The sequence below is a fragment of the Giraffa tippelskirchi genome, chromosome 8, assembly GCF_054371585.1.
Source record: "Giraffa tippelskirchi isolate mGirTip1 chromosome 8, T2T-mGirTip1v1.2.pri, whole genome shotgun sequence".
Classification (NCBI taxonomy): Eukaryota; Metazoa; Chordata; class Mammalia; order Artiodactyla; family Giraffidae; genus Giraffa; species Giraffa tippelskirchi.
In genome coordinates, this window is record NC_137282.1 from 17,564,139 (window position 1) to 17,583,861 (window position 19,723).

General features: G+C 39.3%; 2 protein-coding genes across 13 annotated transcripts in view; one reads left to right on the forward strand and one right to left on the reverse strand.

The window, feature by feature from the left end:
* The window catches only part of WRN (WRN RecQ like helicase), a 119,081-nt gene extending 114,768 nt beyond the window's left edge, over positions 1-4,313 (reverse strand). For 3 of the 10 annotated variants that reach the window (XM_081523510.1, XM_081523508.1, XM_081523503.1), the window contains exons 1-2: positions 2,292-2,465; positions 1,433-1,542 (exon numbers count right to left, since the gene is read on the reverse strand). The gene's annotated coding sequence lies outside the window, so the exon portion shown is untranslated. Of the gene's footprint in view, positions 1-1,432; positions 1,543-2,291; positions 2,466-2,684; positions 2,871-3,732; positions 3,783-4,115 lie in introns of those variants that run through there. The other 7 variants (XM_081523509.1, XM_081523507.1, XM_081523502.1 and 4 more) reach the window with 5 other exon arrangements.
* The window catches only part of PURG (purine rich element binding protein G), a 37,914-nt gene continuing 21,020 nt past the window's right edge, over positions 2,830-19,723 (forward strand). For 2 of the 3 annotated variants that reach the window (XM_081523514.1, XM_081523513.1), the window contains exons 1-2: positions 2,830-3,171; positions 3,493-4,377. In XM_081523514.1, the coding sequence (XP_081379640.1) occupies positions 3,499-4,377 (879 nt within the window). In that variant the 5' untranslated portion in view covers positions 2,830-3,171; positions 3,493-3,498. Of the gene's footprint in view, positions 3,172-3,492; positions 5,936-19,723 lie in introns of those variants that run through there. The other variant, XM_081523512.1, reaches the window with a different exon arrangement.

A 19,723-nucleotide genomic window follows, 5' to 3' on the forward strand; every position in this document is an offset into this window, starting at 1 on the left:
GATGAACGGATAAACAAAATACAGTATGTACACACAACGGAAACATCTTCAGCCATAAAAAGAAATTAAGTTCTAATACATGGTACAACATGGATGAACCTTGAGAACATCATGACAAGTGAAATTAGTCAGATGCAAAAAAACAAATATGATTCCACTTGTATATACTATCTAGAATAAGCAAATTCATAGAGAGCGAGCATATCAGAGGTTACCTGGGGCTGGACAGAAGGGTAATGGGAAGTTATTGCTTAATTAACCAGTTACACAGTTTGTTTGGGTTGATGAAGAAGTTTTTAGAAATAACAGTGATGGTTGTGTAATAGTGTAATTAATGTCACTGAATCATACACGTAAAAAATAGTTAAACTGGTAAACTTTGTTATATATACATTTTACCACAGTTTTTTAGGCTCATGGTGTTTCCCTGACAAAACTCTCCAGTAACTGCCCATCTCCCTCAGAATGAAAACCCAAATTTTCAAAACTGCCTACCAGGTCCTATACAATCTGTCCCACACTCTTTTCTGTCCAACTTTATCTCCTCCAATTCTTCTCCATCTCACTCTCTGCTAACTTACTGGCCTTGTAACTTACTGGCCTCTTCAAATACACCAAGCAGCCTCCCTCAGGGCCTTTGCACTCTCTTTTACCTCAGAGAGCCACAAAACTAGCTCTCTCACTTCCTTCAGCTCTTTACTCAAAAATTACCCAGGTGGCAAAGAGGATAAAGAATCCTCCTGCAATGCAGGAGACTGGGGTTTGATCCCTGGGTGAGGAAGATACATTGGAGAAGGGAATGGCTACCCACTCCAGTACTCTTGCCTGGAGAATCCCATGGACAGAGGGGCCTGGCAGGCCACAGTCCACGGGGTCGCAAAGAGTCGGACACCACTGAGCAACTAACGCTAACAAAGAGTGAAGCAAGTCAGAAAGAGAAAAACAAATATCATACATTAACGCATATACGTGGAATCTAGAAAAATGGCATAAATGATCTTATTTGCAAAACAGAGACATAACGCAGAGAACAAATGTAAGGACACTAAGGTGGGGAGAAGGGGGGATTAATTGGGAGACTGGGATTAACACAAATACAGTACTGATACTATGTATAAAATAGATAACTGATGAGAACCTACCATATAGCACAAAGAACTCTACTCAGTGACCTGGGGTGACCTAAATGGGAAGGAAGTCCAAAAAGAGAGGAGATATGTATACCGATAGCCGATTCACTTCGCTGTACAGTAGAAACTAACACAACATTGCAAAGCAACTATACTCCAATAAACACTAATTAAAAAAAAATCACATTCTCAGCCAGGCCTTGCCTGACCGCCTTATTGTAAAATTTCAGTTCCCTACCCTCACCCACACTCCTCATCTCTCTCTCCTTTATTATCCATGGAATTTTCACCTTCTGACATACCAGGCATTTGACTTATAGACTGTCTCTCTCCAAAATGCAAACTTCCCAAAACAGAGCGATTTGTGTTTGTTTTGTTCACTGATGGACCTAGAGCGGCGCTCGGTAAATATCTGCGGAATTAACAAAGGGAGATCATTGTTTAATAGCATGAAAATCTAACTGCCCTACTCATAGACTTCAACTCCCTAAAAATTAACATGCCGAAGTACTCTTACTGCTTGCTGTTGCTGCTAAGTCGCTTCAGTCGTGTCCGACTCCGTGCGACCCCATAGACGGCAGCCCACTAGGCTCCCACGTCCCTGGGATTCTCCAGGCAACAACACTGGAGTGGGTTGCCATTTCCTTCTCCAATGCATGAAAGTGAAAAGGGAAAGTGAAGTCGCTCAGTCGTGTCCGACTCTTCGCGACCCCATGGACTGCAGTCTACCAGGTTCCTCCATCCATGGGGTTTTCCAGGCAAGAGTACTGGAGTGGGGTGCCATTGCCTTCTCCGGAAGTACTCTTAAAACGCTACTAAATTAGCATCTTAAGGAGGCTAAAATCCTCTTCTGTAGGGAGAATACTTACATACTGACACATAACTAGAAAACAACTCAATTTTAACCAGGAAAAAAACAAACAACAAAAAAAACCATTAAATACTGAATATTTTGAATTTAAAAATCCAACATGATTTGTTACATTACACAAAAGGGAGGCGGAAAAGGAGAACGAAGATGTCCATCCCTAGGGAACCTCCCACCCAAAGCCCAAGACCTACTCTGTGGGACTGAGCACCTCCAAGTCGGAGAAGGCTAGAAAGATACCCCAGGGCCTGCATCCTGAAGCAAGGTTGGGGGGAGCGGTGCGGACACGTTACCTTGAGATGAGCCAGTTCAACGGGACTTGTCCATCAGCTGGATGACTTGTGCAGAGATCCAACACCACGGCCTTGAACCAGACATCCGAGTTCGATACCGATTCAACAGACCTCATTCCCGCGCTGCGGAGCCCATGCCGGAGCATCACGGCGCACACAATACGCGTCACTTCTGGGACACGGACCTCCTCCACCCCTCGGTACGGGCTCCGCCACGCCCCCAAGTCCCCCGCTCCCGGAGCGCCGAGCTGCAGCCCCTCCCACCCTAGCCCACCTGGCTACGCGGTGCGCATGCGCGGGAGGGGGGGGGTCTCGCCGCCGCTAAGCACTACGGGAAGTGTAGTCTCCGCGCGGGTGCCGGTGGGCCGCCCGAGTCCTACGTCTCAGCGGTACCTGGAGAAGTCAGAACAGCCTCGCATCAGCCGGGTCCTCGTCCCCATCTTCACACCTGTCCGGTCACCTCACGCTTACGCCCCAGCCCCACGCGCTGGGCTTCCGTTAGGGCGGGCCGCAGAGGAGAGCCCGAGACCCGATCTTCGCTTCAGCGGGCTGTGCTGGAGGAGGCGGGGTCCACTGCCCGCCTCCCGCCGCCCCCCTCCCCGCCCCCTCCCCTCCTCCCGGGCGGGCGTCGGGCCGGTGCCCGGAGAGCGGCTGCGGCCCCCGCAGCGGCCGCTGGAGGGGCGGCGGCGGCTGCGGTGGGCGCCGCGGGCGATGCCCCTGCCCGGCTGCTCCGGCGCGGGGCGGTGCGAGCGGCGGCGGCGGCGGCGGCGGAGGAGGAGCAGGCAGGGGGCGGCGGCTGCCACAGAGGGGCCGAGAACTGGCGGCGGCGGCGGCGGCGGTCGTGAAGGGCACCGGCGGCGGCGATGATGGTAGTGCTGATGTGAGTGTCTGCTGGCTGGGGGACCCGGGGGCTGCCGAGCCCCAGGCGGGCGGCCCGGCGCAGAGCGGGAGCGGGAGGCCAGGGGCGGCGGAGGGATGCTGAGCGCCCAGTTGCGGAGCCGGGAGACGCCGCCCGCCTGCCCGCCCGCTCGCTCGCCCGGCCGCCTCAGCCCGTCCGGGAGAGGCGGGGAGCCCGGCGCTGCGGCGGCCCGATGTGGGGGTCCCGGGCAGAGGCTGGGGCAGCGCAGGCCGAGGGGCGTCTGCGATTGTTCTCAACACCCCCTCCCCCACCCCACCCCGTGTGTCTGTTTGTCACTTGCAGCTGAAGATGGAAAGAGCCAGGCGAAGGGGAGGCGGCGGCGGCGGCGGCGGCGGCGGCCGTGGCCGCGGCGGCAAGAATGTAGGGGGCTCTGGCCTAAGCAAGAGTAGACTGTACCCCCAGGCCCAGCACTCCCACTACCCCCACTACGCGGCTTCAGCCACCCCTAATCAGGCTGGGGGCGCAGCCGAAATCCAGGAGCTGGCCTCTAAACGAGTGGACATCCAGAAAAAGAGGTTTTACCTAGACGTGAAGCAGAGCTCGCGGGGCCGGTTCCTCAAGATAGCCGAAGTCTGGATAGGGAGAGGCCGGCAAGACAATATCAGAAAGAGTAAGCTGACCCTCTCCCTGTCGGTGGCAGCGGAGCTGAAGGACTGTCTAGGGGACTTCATCGAGCACTATGCCCACCTGGGCCTGAAAGGCCACCGGCAAGAGCACGGTCACGGCAAAGAGCAGAGCTTCAGGAGGAGACAGAAGCACTCAGCGCCCTCCCCGCCGGTCTCGGTGGGGTCCGAAGAGCACCCTCACAGTGTCCTCAAAACAGACTACATCGAGAGGGACAACAGGAAATACTATCTAGACCTGAAGGAAAACCAGCGGGGTCGCTTCCTACGGATTAGACAAACCATGATGCGGGGGACTGGCATGATAGGTTATTTTGGCCACACTTTGGGCCAAGAGCAGACTATTGTCCTCCCAGCTCAAGGAATGATCGAGTTCCGCGACGCCTTGTTTCAGCTCATCGAAGACTATGGCGAAGGGGACATCGAAGAACGCAGAGGTGGAGACGACGACCCCGTGGAACTCCCCGAGGGGACTTCTTTCAGAGTGGACAATAAAAGGTTCTACTTTGATGTGGGCTCTAATAAATATGGAATTTTCCTGAAGGTAAGTGAGGTGAGGCCACCTTACCGTAATACTATTACCGTTCCGTTCAAAGCTTGGACAAGGTTTGGGGAGAATTTTATCAAGTATGAAGAAGAGATGAGGAAAATTTGCAACAGCCATAAAGAAAAAAGCATGGATGGCAGAAGGGCCAGTGGTGAAGAACAAGCATGCCTCGACTAAGATGAAAGTGAACTCCATCAGGCAAAAGTTAAAATCATAGATTGGCTAAAAGAACTGATCCATACTCATTTGAAGAAATTTCTCCTCTTTTGGGGCCCTTTGTTATCAGTAATACCTCTAGTAGTTTATACTTCAAGGAGTCTGATTCTCATGTTATGTTACCCGTAGAACACTCTAATTCTTATGGGAACTCCTGCCTTCCCAAAGCTAAATAGTTTAGCTGCTTCAACTGCTCCAGACTATTGAAGTATGCAAATCAGCACAAAGTATGACATTCTGACCTTCTAAGTACCCTAGCTAAGATTTACATTGCACTATGACATAAGCCTGAAAAAAAAAAACATATACCTAATATGGAAGTGTGAATTTCTACTTAATAAGTTCCCCCAAAAGAGTATTCCATGCCTACTTCATTAAAAGATGCTAGGATTACCTGTAGGACAGTTACCACAGAAACAGAAATTGACTTCTATTCTAAATATATTTATTTATAAAAGGACAAGTTGAAATATATTCAATGTCCATTGGATAACTGAATATTAAACAGTCCCATTAAAGAATCAAATCTTAGTTACTATAGTATGCTATAATTTCAAATTTTGTGGTAACCCTACAGTTTATAGTTGCCGTATCAATGCCATGAGAGTTTTTATTGGTTATTCTAAGCTAGTTACAATCCTATCTTCACCTCTGATGATTGTACCATATATTATTAGTGGCTTTCCAAAGTTTCAGGAATTACTTTTTATGTCACTGTTGCGTGGGAGGCTTCATCCTATGGCTTTGCTATGGAAATCTTGATATTTTAGCTTTTCATACTAATTCAAAGGTTGTAAGAGGTCCTTTCCCAACATATATCGTAGACTCAAGGTGTTATATTTTATGCTGCTGCTTTAACACTATTTCAGAGGGGTTGGTGCACCAGTTATCTGATATAAAAATACATATATAATGATATATTTTAGTAGCACTTTTAGCACCTTAAGACCATTTCAACACTTCCAGTATAAACCTGACTTTTACAGGTGTTTTAATTCCAGGAAAAGGTTTCTCTTTTCTAAAAAGCGTTTAGAATAAACATAAAATTTCAGCCTGAAAAAATGTAATTTGAAGATTGGTTATAAGCATATTTGAAAAGAAAATTCAGGCATTTTCCAAGGTGCTCTTTATGATACTTAAAAAAGTTTACTTTATACAAGACTCACCCATTTACTTGTATGAAAAATTACTTTCCAGGAAGTGCCACCACAATTTTCCAACACCTAAGCAGTTTTTTAAACAAGTGGATATAATGTATATGTGTACCAACCCACCCTGTATTAACTGAAATTTTATCTGTTGAGCTGCATTTTATTCTGAATGAAATTATTGTCTTTTCTCTTGGCTTTACTCACCTCCCACACAATAAGTCCATATAATCATGTTTAGGAGCCAAACACTGATTTCAACCCCTAAATACAGCTCTCATTGATGAGAGCTGACTGCATGGATTGAGATCAGAATGTAGCTCTTCTTTTATATGCTATAAGTAATTCACAATTATTTTAACAGTTATTTTCCCTCCAGAGGTTGTCCCCCAAAAGGTCACTAAACGAGATGAATTAAGAAAGTGAATTTCACTAATTCATGTTACTTAAAAACAAGCAGTCAGTAACCCAGACGTATAGGCTGGTGTTGGCTTACGGATTGTATTTCCGGTTTCCTCAAACAGTATGAAGGAATCTCACTAGTTCATTATAATTGTGGACCATCTGGATCACTGTGGAACAGCTGAAGGTTAGAAGATGATGTTAGTACTAGTTAATAGCACATGGTGGGTGTTGAGACTCTATAAAAGTAGCAAGGATCTTTAAACAGTCCTCACGGTAAAGTAACTATTGTAGGCTTGATAAAAAGTAGCTTTGGGGTCTAGGGAGGAATGGTGTGCCCTTGAATTACAATACTACTGATTGCTTTGCTGCCCATCATAGTGCCTATGAATAATAATTAACCTGTCATATTTTGGCAAACTGGAGCTGTGAATATTACACTATCTGAGCATTCCTATCACTATTGCTGTGACTGTACTCTCTTAAAACCTTCTCTTCTAATATATTTATATCCATTAAGTCTATATGATTTCCATTTTGGTTTTTAGTCTGGTAAGATTTGAGTGTGTGTGTCTATATATATATACATATATGTGTATGTATATATGTGTGTTATATATATATATACACACACTACTATGTCAGACGTAAATATCTTTAACTCATTGTATAAATATTATTAGTTTAATTTTTCATTAACAATTTAAGTTAAAAATGGGTTAAGCAGCCACATTTTCTACATGGTATATATACTTCAAAGTTTTTACCATCTCAAAGCTATAGATTGCATAGATGCATATATACCGGCAGTTGAATATACTTTAAAATCATTAAGCCTTCTGCCAGTCCTTTAGTTTCTTTTTTTTCCAAAGTTAATGTTCACTGAGAAAGGAAATGATGCTATGATTTTTTGATACTTAAAATTTCCAATCATTCATTAGGCATAATCCAGTAAGGTCCACTCCAAAACTCTAGTATTAGGACATGTATTGCCATGTATCTTATAAAATAAGCTACTACTCTTATCTGTGCAATATACATTTTATTTATTGTCATTTGTATCACAAATGGAGCTTCAAGTGTACATGGTATTCTTCAAAATACTAGGATCCCTGCCTTGAAGGTATAAAACTCTTAAGGCAACTGGATGTTAGCAATCAAACAGTGAGCATTTAAGTTAGTAACCAAAATTACTCTTTCACTATATAATTCTAAAACACTGATGATGTTTGCACATAATAATCCAAGCATAATGTGGTACAGACTCAAAACTGTAATCATATAAGCTGATAGTACGAACTCTGGAAACGGGTTCCTCTTCATTGTTGGCAGTGTGCTCCTACCAATTGAAAGCAGCACTAATCTGTTGCTTATATGCAAGAGATGCAATGTATTATAAAAGTATTCAACTTCTGCCACATTTTATAATTTTCCTCGTTAAAGCCCCAAACTGCCATGTCCCTTAAACTTGAGTCAAACACAAGCTTATTTGCACTAAAGAGCATGGCCAAAAAATAAATGACAGGGTGGAAAAGCTAGTTGGAACCTCTTGAAATAATGGGTTCTAATGGGAGAATTTCACATTTGTCTATTGGAAAGCTATATGGTCCAGGCAGACAATCTGTCAGTTCACTAATTTAATAATGCACTTTACCTTTTGTATATAAAAGATGTACATTTATGCCACTTGACTGGTGGGACGTGTTTCAATAACTATGTAGTTTAGAATCTGTAGGGTGAGCTCTTGCATGCATATGTTTGTGTTGGAACTGCTGTAGTAACAAGTTTCCATTCAACCAGTGTCATGGAGAAGGGTAGAAGATGCCTCTGAAGTAAATCCCAAGACACCTAACAAAGAATTTTAGAGTTCATATTTGTATTCTTAAGGACTAGAATCAATTAATAAAACTCTTTCTAGCCCAGACTAGTATTACAGTTGAGATTATATCTAATTGAGACTCCCCATAATACCCTGAAAATGAATTTTGGGAATTTGTGCAAACAAAAAAAGCTTTTAATGATTCTGTTTCATTTTTGATGCATGTTTCACTTACTAATGAAAAGACAGCACCTGGTACTGTATTAGAATTCAAAGTATGATTGGCTGATATGGCATCATTGAGAAAACAACCAGACTAAAGACATAAAGCTCAAATTAAGGAAATGCAAAGAAACTAAGAACAATTGCTAAAATAAATATGACATTATTTCAAAATTTGCAGAAGAACTAACTTCCACCAACCGAAAAGGGTATTAGGGGATTTAGTGTATCCTTCCATCCTGAAAACTTCCTAAAATGTACATTGAAAAGTAGATAATTGTTGCTTAATAATAGGTTGTATGTACTTTACTAAGAAACACTGTGTACTAACGATTCATCAAGAGTATACTATATTTACTGCATTCATTTTATATATGTGGATAAGAATACATTATATAGAGTGATCCTATCTTAATATACTCATGTATTTATATTGTAATTTTGCAAATATTTTCAGTAAAATAAACATTTATCTGAGCTGCACAATCTGAAGAGGATGAAATTGGAATATACCCTCAGACATTCAGTTTTAATAAGCAGCTGCCATGGAAAGTTGATATATGTACTATCATTCCTTTAGATTTTATGTTTATTTTAATATTTAAATAGGACTTGATTGGAAACTTGAAGTAGTGTACTGAAAACAATTTTTTCGTAAGTATGAGTTTCTTTTTTCATTGCTTATTTCCAAGTGTCTTTCATTGGAACTATTTATAAAATCTTATTCCAAGCTTTATGTAAGAACTTTGCTTAGTCACCACATAGTTTGAAGTCTGTCTTTTACCAAAACACCAAACATCTTTGGCAGGATAAAAATCTAAAGTAAACCACAAAGAGAATTTAAAATTGACTCTATGCCAACAGAATAATACAGGTGTAATATTTATCCCTGCCAAATACAGATTCTTAAAATCTTTCTGGAGTTTTCTTCAAGATTCCTTGAATTTCATAGAGAAATGATGGCTCATGGCTAGCCCATCAGAGGAAGAGAGGAGAGATGTTCGCATGCTGTTAAGACAATCTATAGTCCACAATGCTGTAGAAATGAGGTACAGGGAAATGTGTTTTTCCCAATTTAATGTCTTGTGAAAACGGAATTTTTAGATCACAGTTACTCTGTCATACTCAAATTTATGTAGAAAAACAGTTTACGTGTTAGTGTATTTTCTTGAGTAATGTCAAAAATTAATCTTTTCTCCTTAATTTGACATGGTTTTTTAAGTAATTTAAATTTATTTAATCAATATTTTTGAATAGGGAAAACCTGCATATAGTACAAAATTTAGATGCTCCAGATTGATAGACACTGAAAGGTAGCAACGAGTGTTACCAGTGTCTTGTGTGTCCTTCTAGAGTTACTCTGCATACACACATATGTATATACACACATATTCTTTTAAAACATACAATTAAAAATATATAGACACTCTCTTGTACCCAGTAGTAGCAATATTAGATCTATCATTATAAATGTATTTTTCGCCTTCTCCGTTAGATGCCATGTTTGATCTAGTTACCATAGCATTTAATTTGAGCTATTTATGACACCACGGGAACCCCAAGGAAATTTCGAATGACTCCCGTTGGAATTTACTCAAAGTGCAAATATAGGTACATATCAGTTTTTAAATGTATGAATATTCAGTTATCCTTCCTTATTGCCAACTACTTTGTGCTCATATCTCTCCCTCTTCTGCCCCTCAAAAAAGTGTTGTTCTTTTTCTTGATGTAATACAGTTCAGGATGTGAAATTGTTTACCCAAAGATTATTTTAAACTAACTGTGTCCTCACAAAAAATACTCATATTTAAAAGCTTTAATAAATTATCACTTTTAATTAGTTTTTACTAATTCTGTTACTATTATTTTTATCCAAAGACCTTGCCATTATTAGAGAGCATCAATACTAGAACCACCACAAAAGGTTATGACCCTGTTGAAGACTGTTGATTTATTAACATGAGCATTTATATATATGATAAGAAAAGTATAGTTATTAATGAATCATTCAGTTAGCACTTAGTCAAATCCAAGACTAAACAAAAAAACAGAAAATGCTAGTTCTGATGATTTAAAGCATTGGGTCCCTTTGAGGGACCCAGAGTCTGTCAGATTTCCTTGAGACCAAAAGGTACTAAGATGATTTGGGAAAAGATTAAATATCTTAGGGCTATGTGGTTAAAAATACAACTAAACCATTTCTGTTCTCTGCCAGAAGAATATAAAATAGCACATATAATTGTTTAAAAATGTAGTAGCATAATTACTATTCCTGAAAACATAAACAAAGTTGCTTTAATAGTTCCCCAACCCCTTCTTGCAAAAAGTCATAATTATCTTTTTATTCACATCAAGGGGGCATTTTAAGGTGACTTTTCTAATAGCCAACAGGAAAAGATTATGATCTGAGAGATTAACGTCCCATACTTGAACCATGAAGGATCCTATCTAGTTATGAATTAAAGCAACCAAAGTAAAACCTCCAATACTATTAGAAATATCTTAAAGAGTATATGGATTGAGAAAGAATTTTTTTATGGATTAGTATATGTAAACTTTATGAAAATGTTTAAAGACTTAAAAAATTAAAGCACTTTAATTCATCTTTAGAATAATCATAATTGATGGCATGACTTTCTGTTTGTAACATGAGAAAGGTGTTGTTAGAAAGCGAGATTGTCTTAAACATTTATTTTTAGAGCTTAAAAGTTTGCTTATTTCATTTTAGTGAACCACTCACTATCCTTTGCAGAGTCTATAACATTGGTTAAGATTTCCAAGTATTTACTTGTTTAAGCTTAAAATGGTGTGTAGGTATTGTTCCTTTTTTAAAGAGAGGGATCAAAAAGAAGGTAAATTCACCTTTGGAAAGAATTTTGCTCACGTTTAGGCTAAAAATATTAATAATTTTCCATCCTTCATTAAAGAGTTTCCCATGTTGATGCTTTCTGGTAAACTTTTTTCCAAACTTTACCTTCTTTGCAATATCCCTTGTGAGAAATTGCTTAGCCTTATTGAAGCCAATAACATCTAGTAAATAAAATCTTAATGGAAATGAATTAGTGCTGCTATAGTGAAAGTAGTTTGTAATGTGAATATGGAGAGAATACTGTTTTAAATGGGATATACGATTTCTTCTTGAGTTGTTGACTTTTTTCTAAGATTGAATAGTCATTGTCTGTACTTTGATTTTTACCTCTTTATACTTAGTTTCCATATTATTCTACTCAAACTATTCATTGTTCCCAGGAAATACTAGGAGTAAAGAAAAAGGAACGTAATCCCTAAGAAAAGAGTTTACAGTATTTAAAAATTTAAAAGTCACTCAAAGTGTAAGATTGTGGGGAAAATGCTTTTGTTGGTTTTAGTCTTTATCAAGGGATTGCCTGGTGGCTTTGACCCAGGTTTGATCCCTGGGTTGGGAAGATCTTTTGATAAGTCTTTATCAAAATAGCAATATAAATCTGATTATTTGATCTGGGTAGAGGCAGAATGTCTTAATCTGAGATGCCTGTATTTTGAAATATTCAGTATTTTGGTCTTTTTAGAATAAATATGTAGGATAATTCAGGATTTTATTTATGGTTTGTTGTGGGTTTGATGAAGTTGTTGTCTAGAGGTCACAAATGTAAAAGAAGAAATAGAGAAGAGAAAGGTGGTGGCTGATTATTTTGCTTGACTGTAACAAAAGAAAGCAGTCTAATAGAACTAAGATAAAGAAGTCATTCTCAAAACTAAATCTGTTTATTTAACCTTTAAAAGAGCATTTGAGAAAGAATTATAAGACCTAATTCTGCCAGTGTATGGCCTGACCCTGAGCAAATCGTTTGAGTTTGGTTCGATTGTTTCTTTATATGAAACACGAACAATTTTGTCCTAGAAGCTAGAGTTCCCTCCTACTCTAAACTTTTAAAATTCTGTATTGAAGGAGAGTGAAAGAAAAAATAGATGAATAATACCTGAACTGGAAAGTGTAAGAGATGCTCTCTTTATATTAATAACAACTGTAATAATGTAACAACCTGAGAGGATGCCCGAAGACTAGCAGAAGTGTCAGCTTTAGAGTGTGTGCAACCCTGTAACCACACAAGAGAAAAGTTTGCTCCTAGTCTTGTTTAGAACCAAGTTGTTGTGTACTTACTCCATAACTATCCTAGGCTTTAAATTTTTTAACAAATATTTTTGTTGTCTATTCAAGGTCTCCTTTTTGCAAAGCAGCATCACTAGGTCTATACATACTGTAGTCATTTTTTTATACTAAGAAATATTAAAGTTAACATCAGTTTCTGAAATGCCATTGTCCCAGAAATAACCATAAATTATATTGCTAAATAATATAGTGCAACTATCATCACATTGGTCCCTGACAATCAGCTACTTCCTTTGACCCCAATCTCCTTGGTACCATTGAATGTCCTATATTACAAGTCATGACATTTAACAGAGAATATCAGGAATGCTGAACTTCAAACAGTATTGTTCTGCTGTAGAGGACTGTAACTACTAGGGTGTGCCAAGATAAAACATAGTAAGTTTGTTTTATTTTTGTTTTTAGCCTTGAGAAACTGCAGAGGTTGGTGATTGGAGAGACAAGAAGCATCACACAGGTTTTTGTCTCAAAGGCTTTTATTTAGGCATCCCAGTCCTCCACTGTGCACTGCCACCATCACTGCCGATAGAGGGGAGTTAAAAAGAGTGACTGGCCTCCCAAGTGGCTCGGCTTTAAAGAATCCGCCTGCCAATGCAGGAGATACGGGTTCGATCCCTGGGTTGGGAATATCCCCTGGAGAAGAAAATGGCAACCCACTCCAGTACTCTTGCATGGAAAAATCCCATGGACAGAGGAGCCTGGAGGGCTAGAGTCCATGGGATCGCAAAGAGTCAGGCATGACTTAGCGACTAAATAACAGCAATCACAAACAGTGACACCTTTCTCTCTAAACCCGTCTTTTGGAGGCCTATTTCTTTATCAAAGACAGCATTTTAGAGCAAGGAAACTGTATTTTGAAGTGCATATACACATATGTGATCTGTCAATTTCAAAAATACCTGTGCACATAAAATTCCATTGCAGAAGCATTTAATGAAAGCCTTTAGCTGTTGGTGGTTCACACTAGTAATCTGATCAATAGATTCTATAGAGTGAATTGGCTGTTGTAGAAGTTTTTTTTCTCCTTCTCCTCAAAATAGCAGGTCCATTTTAGATTCATGATTGGTTCTTCAGTGATGAAAAACTCGGATGAAAAAGAATACTTTAGTTTGGCAGTTCTTTACCCTGGCCATTTTGTAGAAATTTTTCTCAGTTTCCCATTTCAAACACTCCAAGCAGCTTTACCAAAAGAACACACCTACATGACAGAATTACCCAGCAAATGAAACACGAAAATCTTGAGCTAATGACTTAGGAATAAAGATATGGATATGTACAAGACACCTTGTACATGCAAAACTTTTGTGCAAAACGTACAGAACTTATCATTTGCTAATTTACTTCAGAAACAGCTATATTTTATTTCTAGGTCCTTTAAAATAGCAATGTGATTTCTACCAATTATTGTCAGTCTATAATTTAAATAGGTAAAATAGTCTGAAGTTCCAGTTGCATTTATTATGGGATTTTATCTATTGGGTAAGATGCATAAAGGGCTTACCAAGTGGCACAGTGGCAAAGAATCTGCCTGCTAATGCAAGAGACTCAAAAGACTCGGGTTCCAGACTCACAAGGACAATTCCTAGTCAGGAAGATCCCCTGGCCCCCTGGAGGAGGAAATGGCACCCCACTCCAGTATTCTGGCCTGGAAAATCCCATGGACAGAGGAGCCTGGTAGGCTACAGTCAGTCCACGGGTTTGCAAAGAGTCAGACACTTTTGAGTCAGACACAATTGAGCAACTGAGCACACATACACACATCGATCGCTGTTTAGTAAATTCCCCCAAAAGGGTAAACCGTGTTATCATCAGGCATAAAAATAGAATTTTAAATTCTGTCACTTATAAATAACCTTCCTTATTTTTCCCATCCCTTCTGTACATTTTACCCTGTTGAAAGTGGTGGTGGTTGTTCAATTGATAACTCATGTCTGACTGTTTACAATCCCATGGCCTGCATCATGCCAGGACTGCCAGGCTTCCTTGTCCTTCACCATCTCCCAGAGTTTGCTCAAACTCGTGTGCATTGAGTTGGTGTTGCCATCCAACCATCTTGTCCTCTGTCATCTCCTTCTCCTCCTGCCCTCCATCTTTCCCAGCAACAGAGTCTTTTCCAATGAGTCAGCTCTTCACACCAGGTGACCAAAGTATTGGAGCTTCAGCTTCAACATTAGTCCTTCCAATGAATATCCAGTGCTGATTTCCTTGAAAGTGGTTAAGGACTCATTTTTCTCCCGCTACCACTGTGGCCCCTCTCTATCCTATTTATTTGTTCCAGTGACTGTTGAAACACCACAAAGACTAAAGCTCTTCTTTGAAAACTTATAAATGGCCCTATGAACTTGACTTTGGACTCTAAGAAAGAAGGGCTGCTGCCTCACTTAACTAATTTCAACACTCTGATCAGAACTTCTGTATAACAGTTTAAGATGAAGAGAAAACATTTCACTTGGGATGATACAGCCTGAAAGGTCAATTACTCCCACTTTTCAGTACCCAGCAGGTCTTCAGAAAATATTTTGACTAGCATGATTGACAGATAATTTCAGAAATGAATTTAGCCTCCAGGAAAATTGCACCATGACCATTTTCAAACAGAAGGTGTTAACAAAAGGGAGAGTCAAGTAAGATTTATCGGTACTAATAACTACTACTTCCGTGCTCTGGGAAGTACTAATAACTATTGTCTTCCATGCTCTAGGCTTTGCTAGACATCTTCTACTGTTATCCTCATTTTAATATAATTTTCCAGAGGCTTAGAAACTGGTTCAGAATATATTTGATCCTTATTGACACAAAGCCAAAGAGTGTGCTCAGTTAGGCCAGACTGCATTTAAGACTTGCTGCTGCTACTGCTGCTAAGTCGCCTCAGTCGTGTCCGCCTCTGTGCAACCCCATAGACGGCAGCCCACCAGGCTCCGCCATCTCTGGGATTCTCCAGGCAAGAATACTGGCGTGGGTTGCCATTTCCTTCTCCAGTGCATGAAAGGGAAAAGTAAAAGTGAAGTTGCTCAGTCGTGTTCGACTCTTAGCAATCCCATGGACTGTAGCCTACCAGGCTCCTCCACCCGTGGGATTTTCCAGGCAAGAGTACTGGAGTGGGGTGCCATTGCCTTCTCCAGCGTTTAAGACTTACTCTGAGGTTTAACCCCCAGCTAATAAAGCACAATCTACCCCAGCCATCACTGTCAATAAATCTGCCTCCGATTACTGGGAATTATTTTTAATCCAAAACTATTCTCTACGCCTGGCGCTGGTACCACCAAAGACACTTACTTACATGAACATTTATCTAGCTGGTTAAAGTATGATGCTAATCCAACTTACTTGATTTTTGGTGTAGATGATAGATTGAACCTCTCATCCTGACCAACTGTTTCAAATAAATGTGAATAATATTTTAAAGGGATCAGATGATGAAAATATAGATCATCACCTCAATTCTACCCAAAGGGCACAGAGGAAACAAATTACTATTCACTGTGGGTCTACAATTTAATTTTCATGAGCCAAAGTCAACTGGTTATGTCAAACAGGTCTTAGCAATATTAAAGTTTCATTGGGCTCTTTTTTTTTCTTTTTTGGCAACTTTTTCTGCCATCCTACTCTTTCTGCATTGTTCCATTCATTTTCATACATTAATTACCAAGTTTCCTCGTTTTCTTCTGAACTCCAAAAGGATAAACTGTGATGCCTGCCCTGTTTACAGACCCAGTGGTTTTCAAACTTTATGGGAATTAGAATCACCTAGAGGCTTTGTTAAACCAGTTTAGTGGCCCTTACCCCCAGAGTTTCTGTTCCTTAGGTACAGGGAGTGAACAGAGGACCAAGAATTTGTGTTTCTCATATATTCGCAGGTGACCCCATGCGGCCGATCTGGGGACCACACTTTAAGAACCAGTACTCTAGGTTGATATGATTCTGTCTCAGCTACACAAGATGCTGAAACAGAAACTTGGGTCAAGACTACTGTAGCATCTTGCTGGGAAAAAGATTCAGTATTATTCCTTCTGCTTTGAGAAGTTTACAAATCTCAAAGTTGACAAAAAGGTGGTTTTTTGCAACTTTTTCTGCCATCCTACTCTTTCTGCTTTATGCCATTCATTTTCATATTTTAACCTTTTTGAATAAATTGACTAGAGGTTAGGTAAAGAATTATTTTCTTCCCTTTTTACCCTTTCATTACATTTAAGAACTCATTAGTTCCCTCTGATTTTTTGACAGCTATCTTGAGATAATTCTGATTGGAATTAACCATTATGAATCCTTATATGAAAAGCCTAGCTTTCAGATTTATGGAGACTGTAACATGTTTTTGATTTATTAATAACTGGTAGACAAGTCTTACTAAAGGAAAGTGAATAATTTCTATACTCAAGAATTGTTAATACAAGTTTTAGTGAATACTAAGTATTAGAACTTGAAAGGACCTTGGAATTAGTTTGGCCCCTTAAATTTACATTTTGTGATATACTCCATGTACTTCAAAGGTTCATAATTACTAAAATAGGCTAGGTAAACAGATAATAAAGGTTAAAACTTAAAATGCTGCTTAGCTCTCAGGATACATAAGTGGTTAGAAATACAGTATAATTTCTTTTGAAAGACTGTAATATTTTCACCATCTTCCTGAGTCCTATCTATATGCAGAGGATAGAGGAAATATATATACTATAGTGTATTTACGTACTTTTTCAGATTAACAATTGGACCCACTGATTTAAATTTAGAGATACTTCACCTAAATACTCACTGGGACTATTACTTGGAAACATAACTAACATATTTAAGAATAATTCATCTTATGTTTGCCAACTTGACATTCTATAATTAGTGTGATGATCCAAGTTAATAAAAGCTATTTTTATATAAATATAATTAATAAATATGACTATATGTAAACTTTTAGCAGCTGTCATTTTAGTGGATCACATCCTATCAGAAATACTAAATTCATATGTATACACTTGGCGGTTCTGCAAGTTCATTAACTTCTCTTTCCAGCTTCAGTGATTAGTGAGTGAGTGAGTGAATTCACAATGAACGAATTCCTAATTGTGAAAAAGATTAACTGCTAATCTAGCATAGATGGGCTTCCCTGGTGGCTCAGCCAGTAATCTGCCTGCAGTGCAGGAGACCTGGGTTTGATCCCTGGGTGGAGAAAATCTCCTCACACATGATGCATAAAGGTAATTAATAAATCAGAAAAATAACTGGACTGTTGTAACTTTGATAACTCTTTTCTACTTAGAATGAATTTCTTAGAAGTAATGGCTAGAACTTTTGTAGTCAGGTCCTCTGTTAATTTACCAGGTAGGATAAAGAAGTGTGATTTCAATTTTTCTAATATTATTCTGAAAAAAGAGGAACTTTATCACTTTTTCCCACCACTTGTTATTCTGAAACAACATAAGAACCAGCTTTCAAATTTTCATGAGCTTTACTACTTAAGTGAATTAGTTAAGACAGGTTTCATGAAATTTGCCCTGCAAAATGAAATCCAACTTTAATTTTCATAAGAAATTTTTTATTTTTAATCATTCTTTTCAGAGAAGATTTTTTTAAAGGAATAAATTTAGTATTTATTTTTGCTTTTTTGAAAGTACTTATACAGGCTTATTTGGAAAGCCATGACAGTATGGTAAATTGGAAAACTAAATTATTGGATATTATCAAATAAAGGTTTTCTTTATATAAATCCAGATTAAACTCTGTTTAAAGGTTGAAGCAATAAAATAATATTTCACTTTTTTTTTTTTTTTTTTTTTTGCGCTACTAATTTAAGATGGAAAGAAGCCGTGAAGTTGGCTAATTTCAGCTCAGATAGTCTGTATTAGAGATTAGGCTGCCGAGAAAGTTGATTATTGTTCCAAATAATATATGTGATTCTCTCCTGGAGAATTTCAAAGCTTTACAAAAGGCTGAAGGATATTAGTGGCAATAATACCTAAATTCATGGATCTAGTGTAAACCAATATGAAACTCAGTTCTCACTTGGAGAGTCCACTTTTTTTCTGGTCATTTCTTAAGCCATTTGTGCTTTCTGTGATACTGTAACATATCCAAATTTCAAAAGGACAAGTACTAATACCTTTAAGAGAGAGACCTGAATACATTGAAATATATTATGCCAAAGTCTGTAAACTGTATATGTATTACATATTTCTAACTATTTAACTAACTAAATTTTATTCTACAAGATTATTGTGTGTGTGTATAAAATTATAAAGAGAGACCAGTTCTTTCTGCATCCCCTTCCATGCCTTGGAGAAGTAAGGACAAATTGGCTTCATCTTGTTTGTTACTACAATTGGTTGGCTGCCCTAAAGTGCTGCATTGAGAATTTGAAATTTGCATCTAGAGGGGAGGAGAGAAGAACAGCATTCATGCCAAATATTTGCTATTTGGCTAAAGTCATCTCTGCTTTAGAGCTATAAAGTTCTCATTGTAGTTCTGAAAATTTCAAACTTAGCTGGACAACTGGCCCTTGGAGCAGAAAACTGTCATGTGACTCACCTAGGAATGTGTCTCTTCTAATGCTTCGAGAGAATTTTTTGTTAATCTAATGGTCCCTTCTTTAACACAGCAGAGAATCTCTTCTGTGCCTCTGAAGAATTCAAAGGACCATGGTCATGATGATCTCATCAAGAATACCCTTCGGCATTTAACTTTATATTTGCCTTTAATGAGTTCTAACTTCCATTAAAATGACAACATTTTCTCCTTTTAAATCAGCCCAGAACCTCCCTGGTGGTCCAGTGGTTGAGAATCTACCTTCCAATGTGGGGGATGTTGGTTTGCTTCCTGGCTGGTGAACTAAGATCCCACATGCTATGCATTGAAGCCAAAAAAAAAAAATTCAGCCTAGACATTCTCAAACATTAGCGTACATAGCAATTAAAAATGCAGGTTCTCGTCCCCATCCCTGGAAATTCTGATTTTGTTGGTCCTGAGTGGAGTTTGAGATTGGCTTTTTTCATTCTGATACAGATGGTCTGGAGGCCATTCTTTGTCTTAGACTTAAAGTCTTTCTTCCATATCATTTTTGTAGCTGGAATTGCTTAAATTTTAATACTGTCAGCCATAACACGATGGAAGATGATTTTTTGGTTATATTATTAACAAGTAATATCTGTAGCGCTCTAAGAGAGGCTTAATACACAAATCCAAGTATTTAAGATTTTGTGCTGTCATATTAGGGGCTTCCCTGATGGCTCAGATGGTAAAGAGTCTGCCTGCAGTGCAGGAGACCCAGATTCCCCGGGTTCAATCCCTGGGTCAGGAAGATCCCCTGGGGAAGGGAATGGCTACCCACTTCAGTATTTGTTGGCTAGCTTTCTGGGCAGTGATCAGTGGGAATGTCAGTTCCTCCTCCTCTGAAATTCA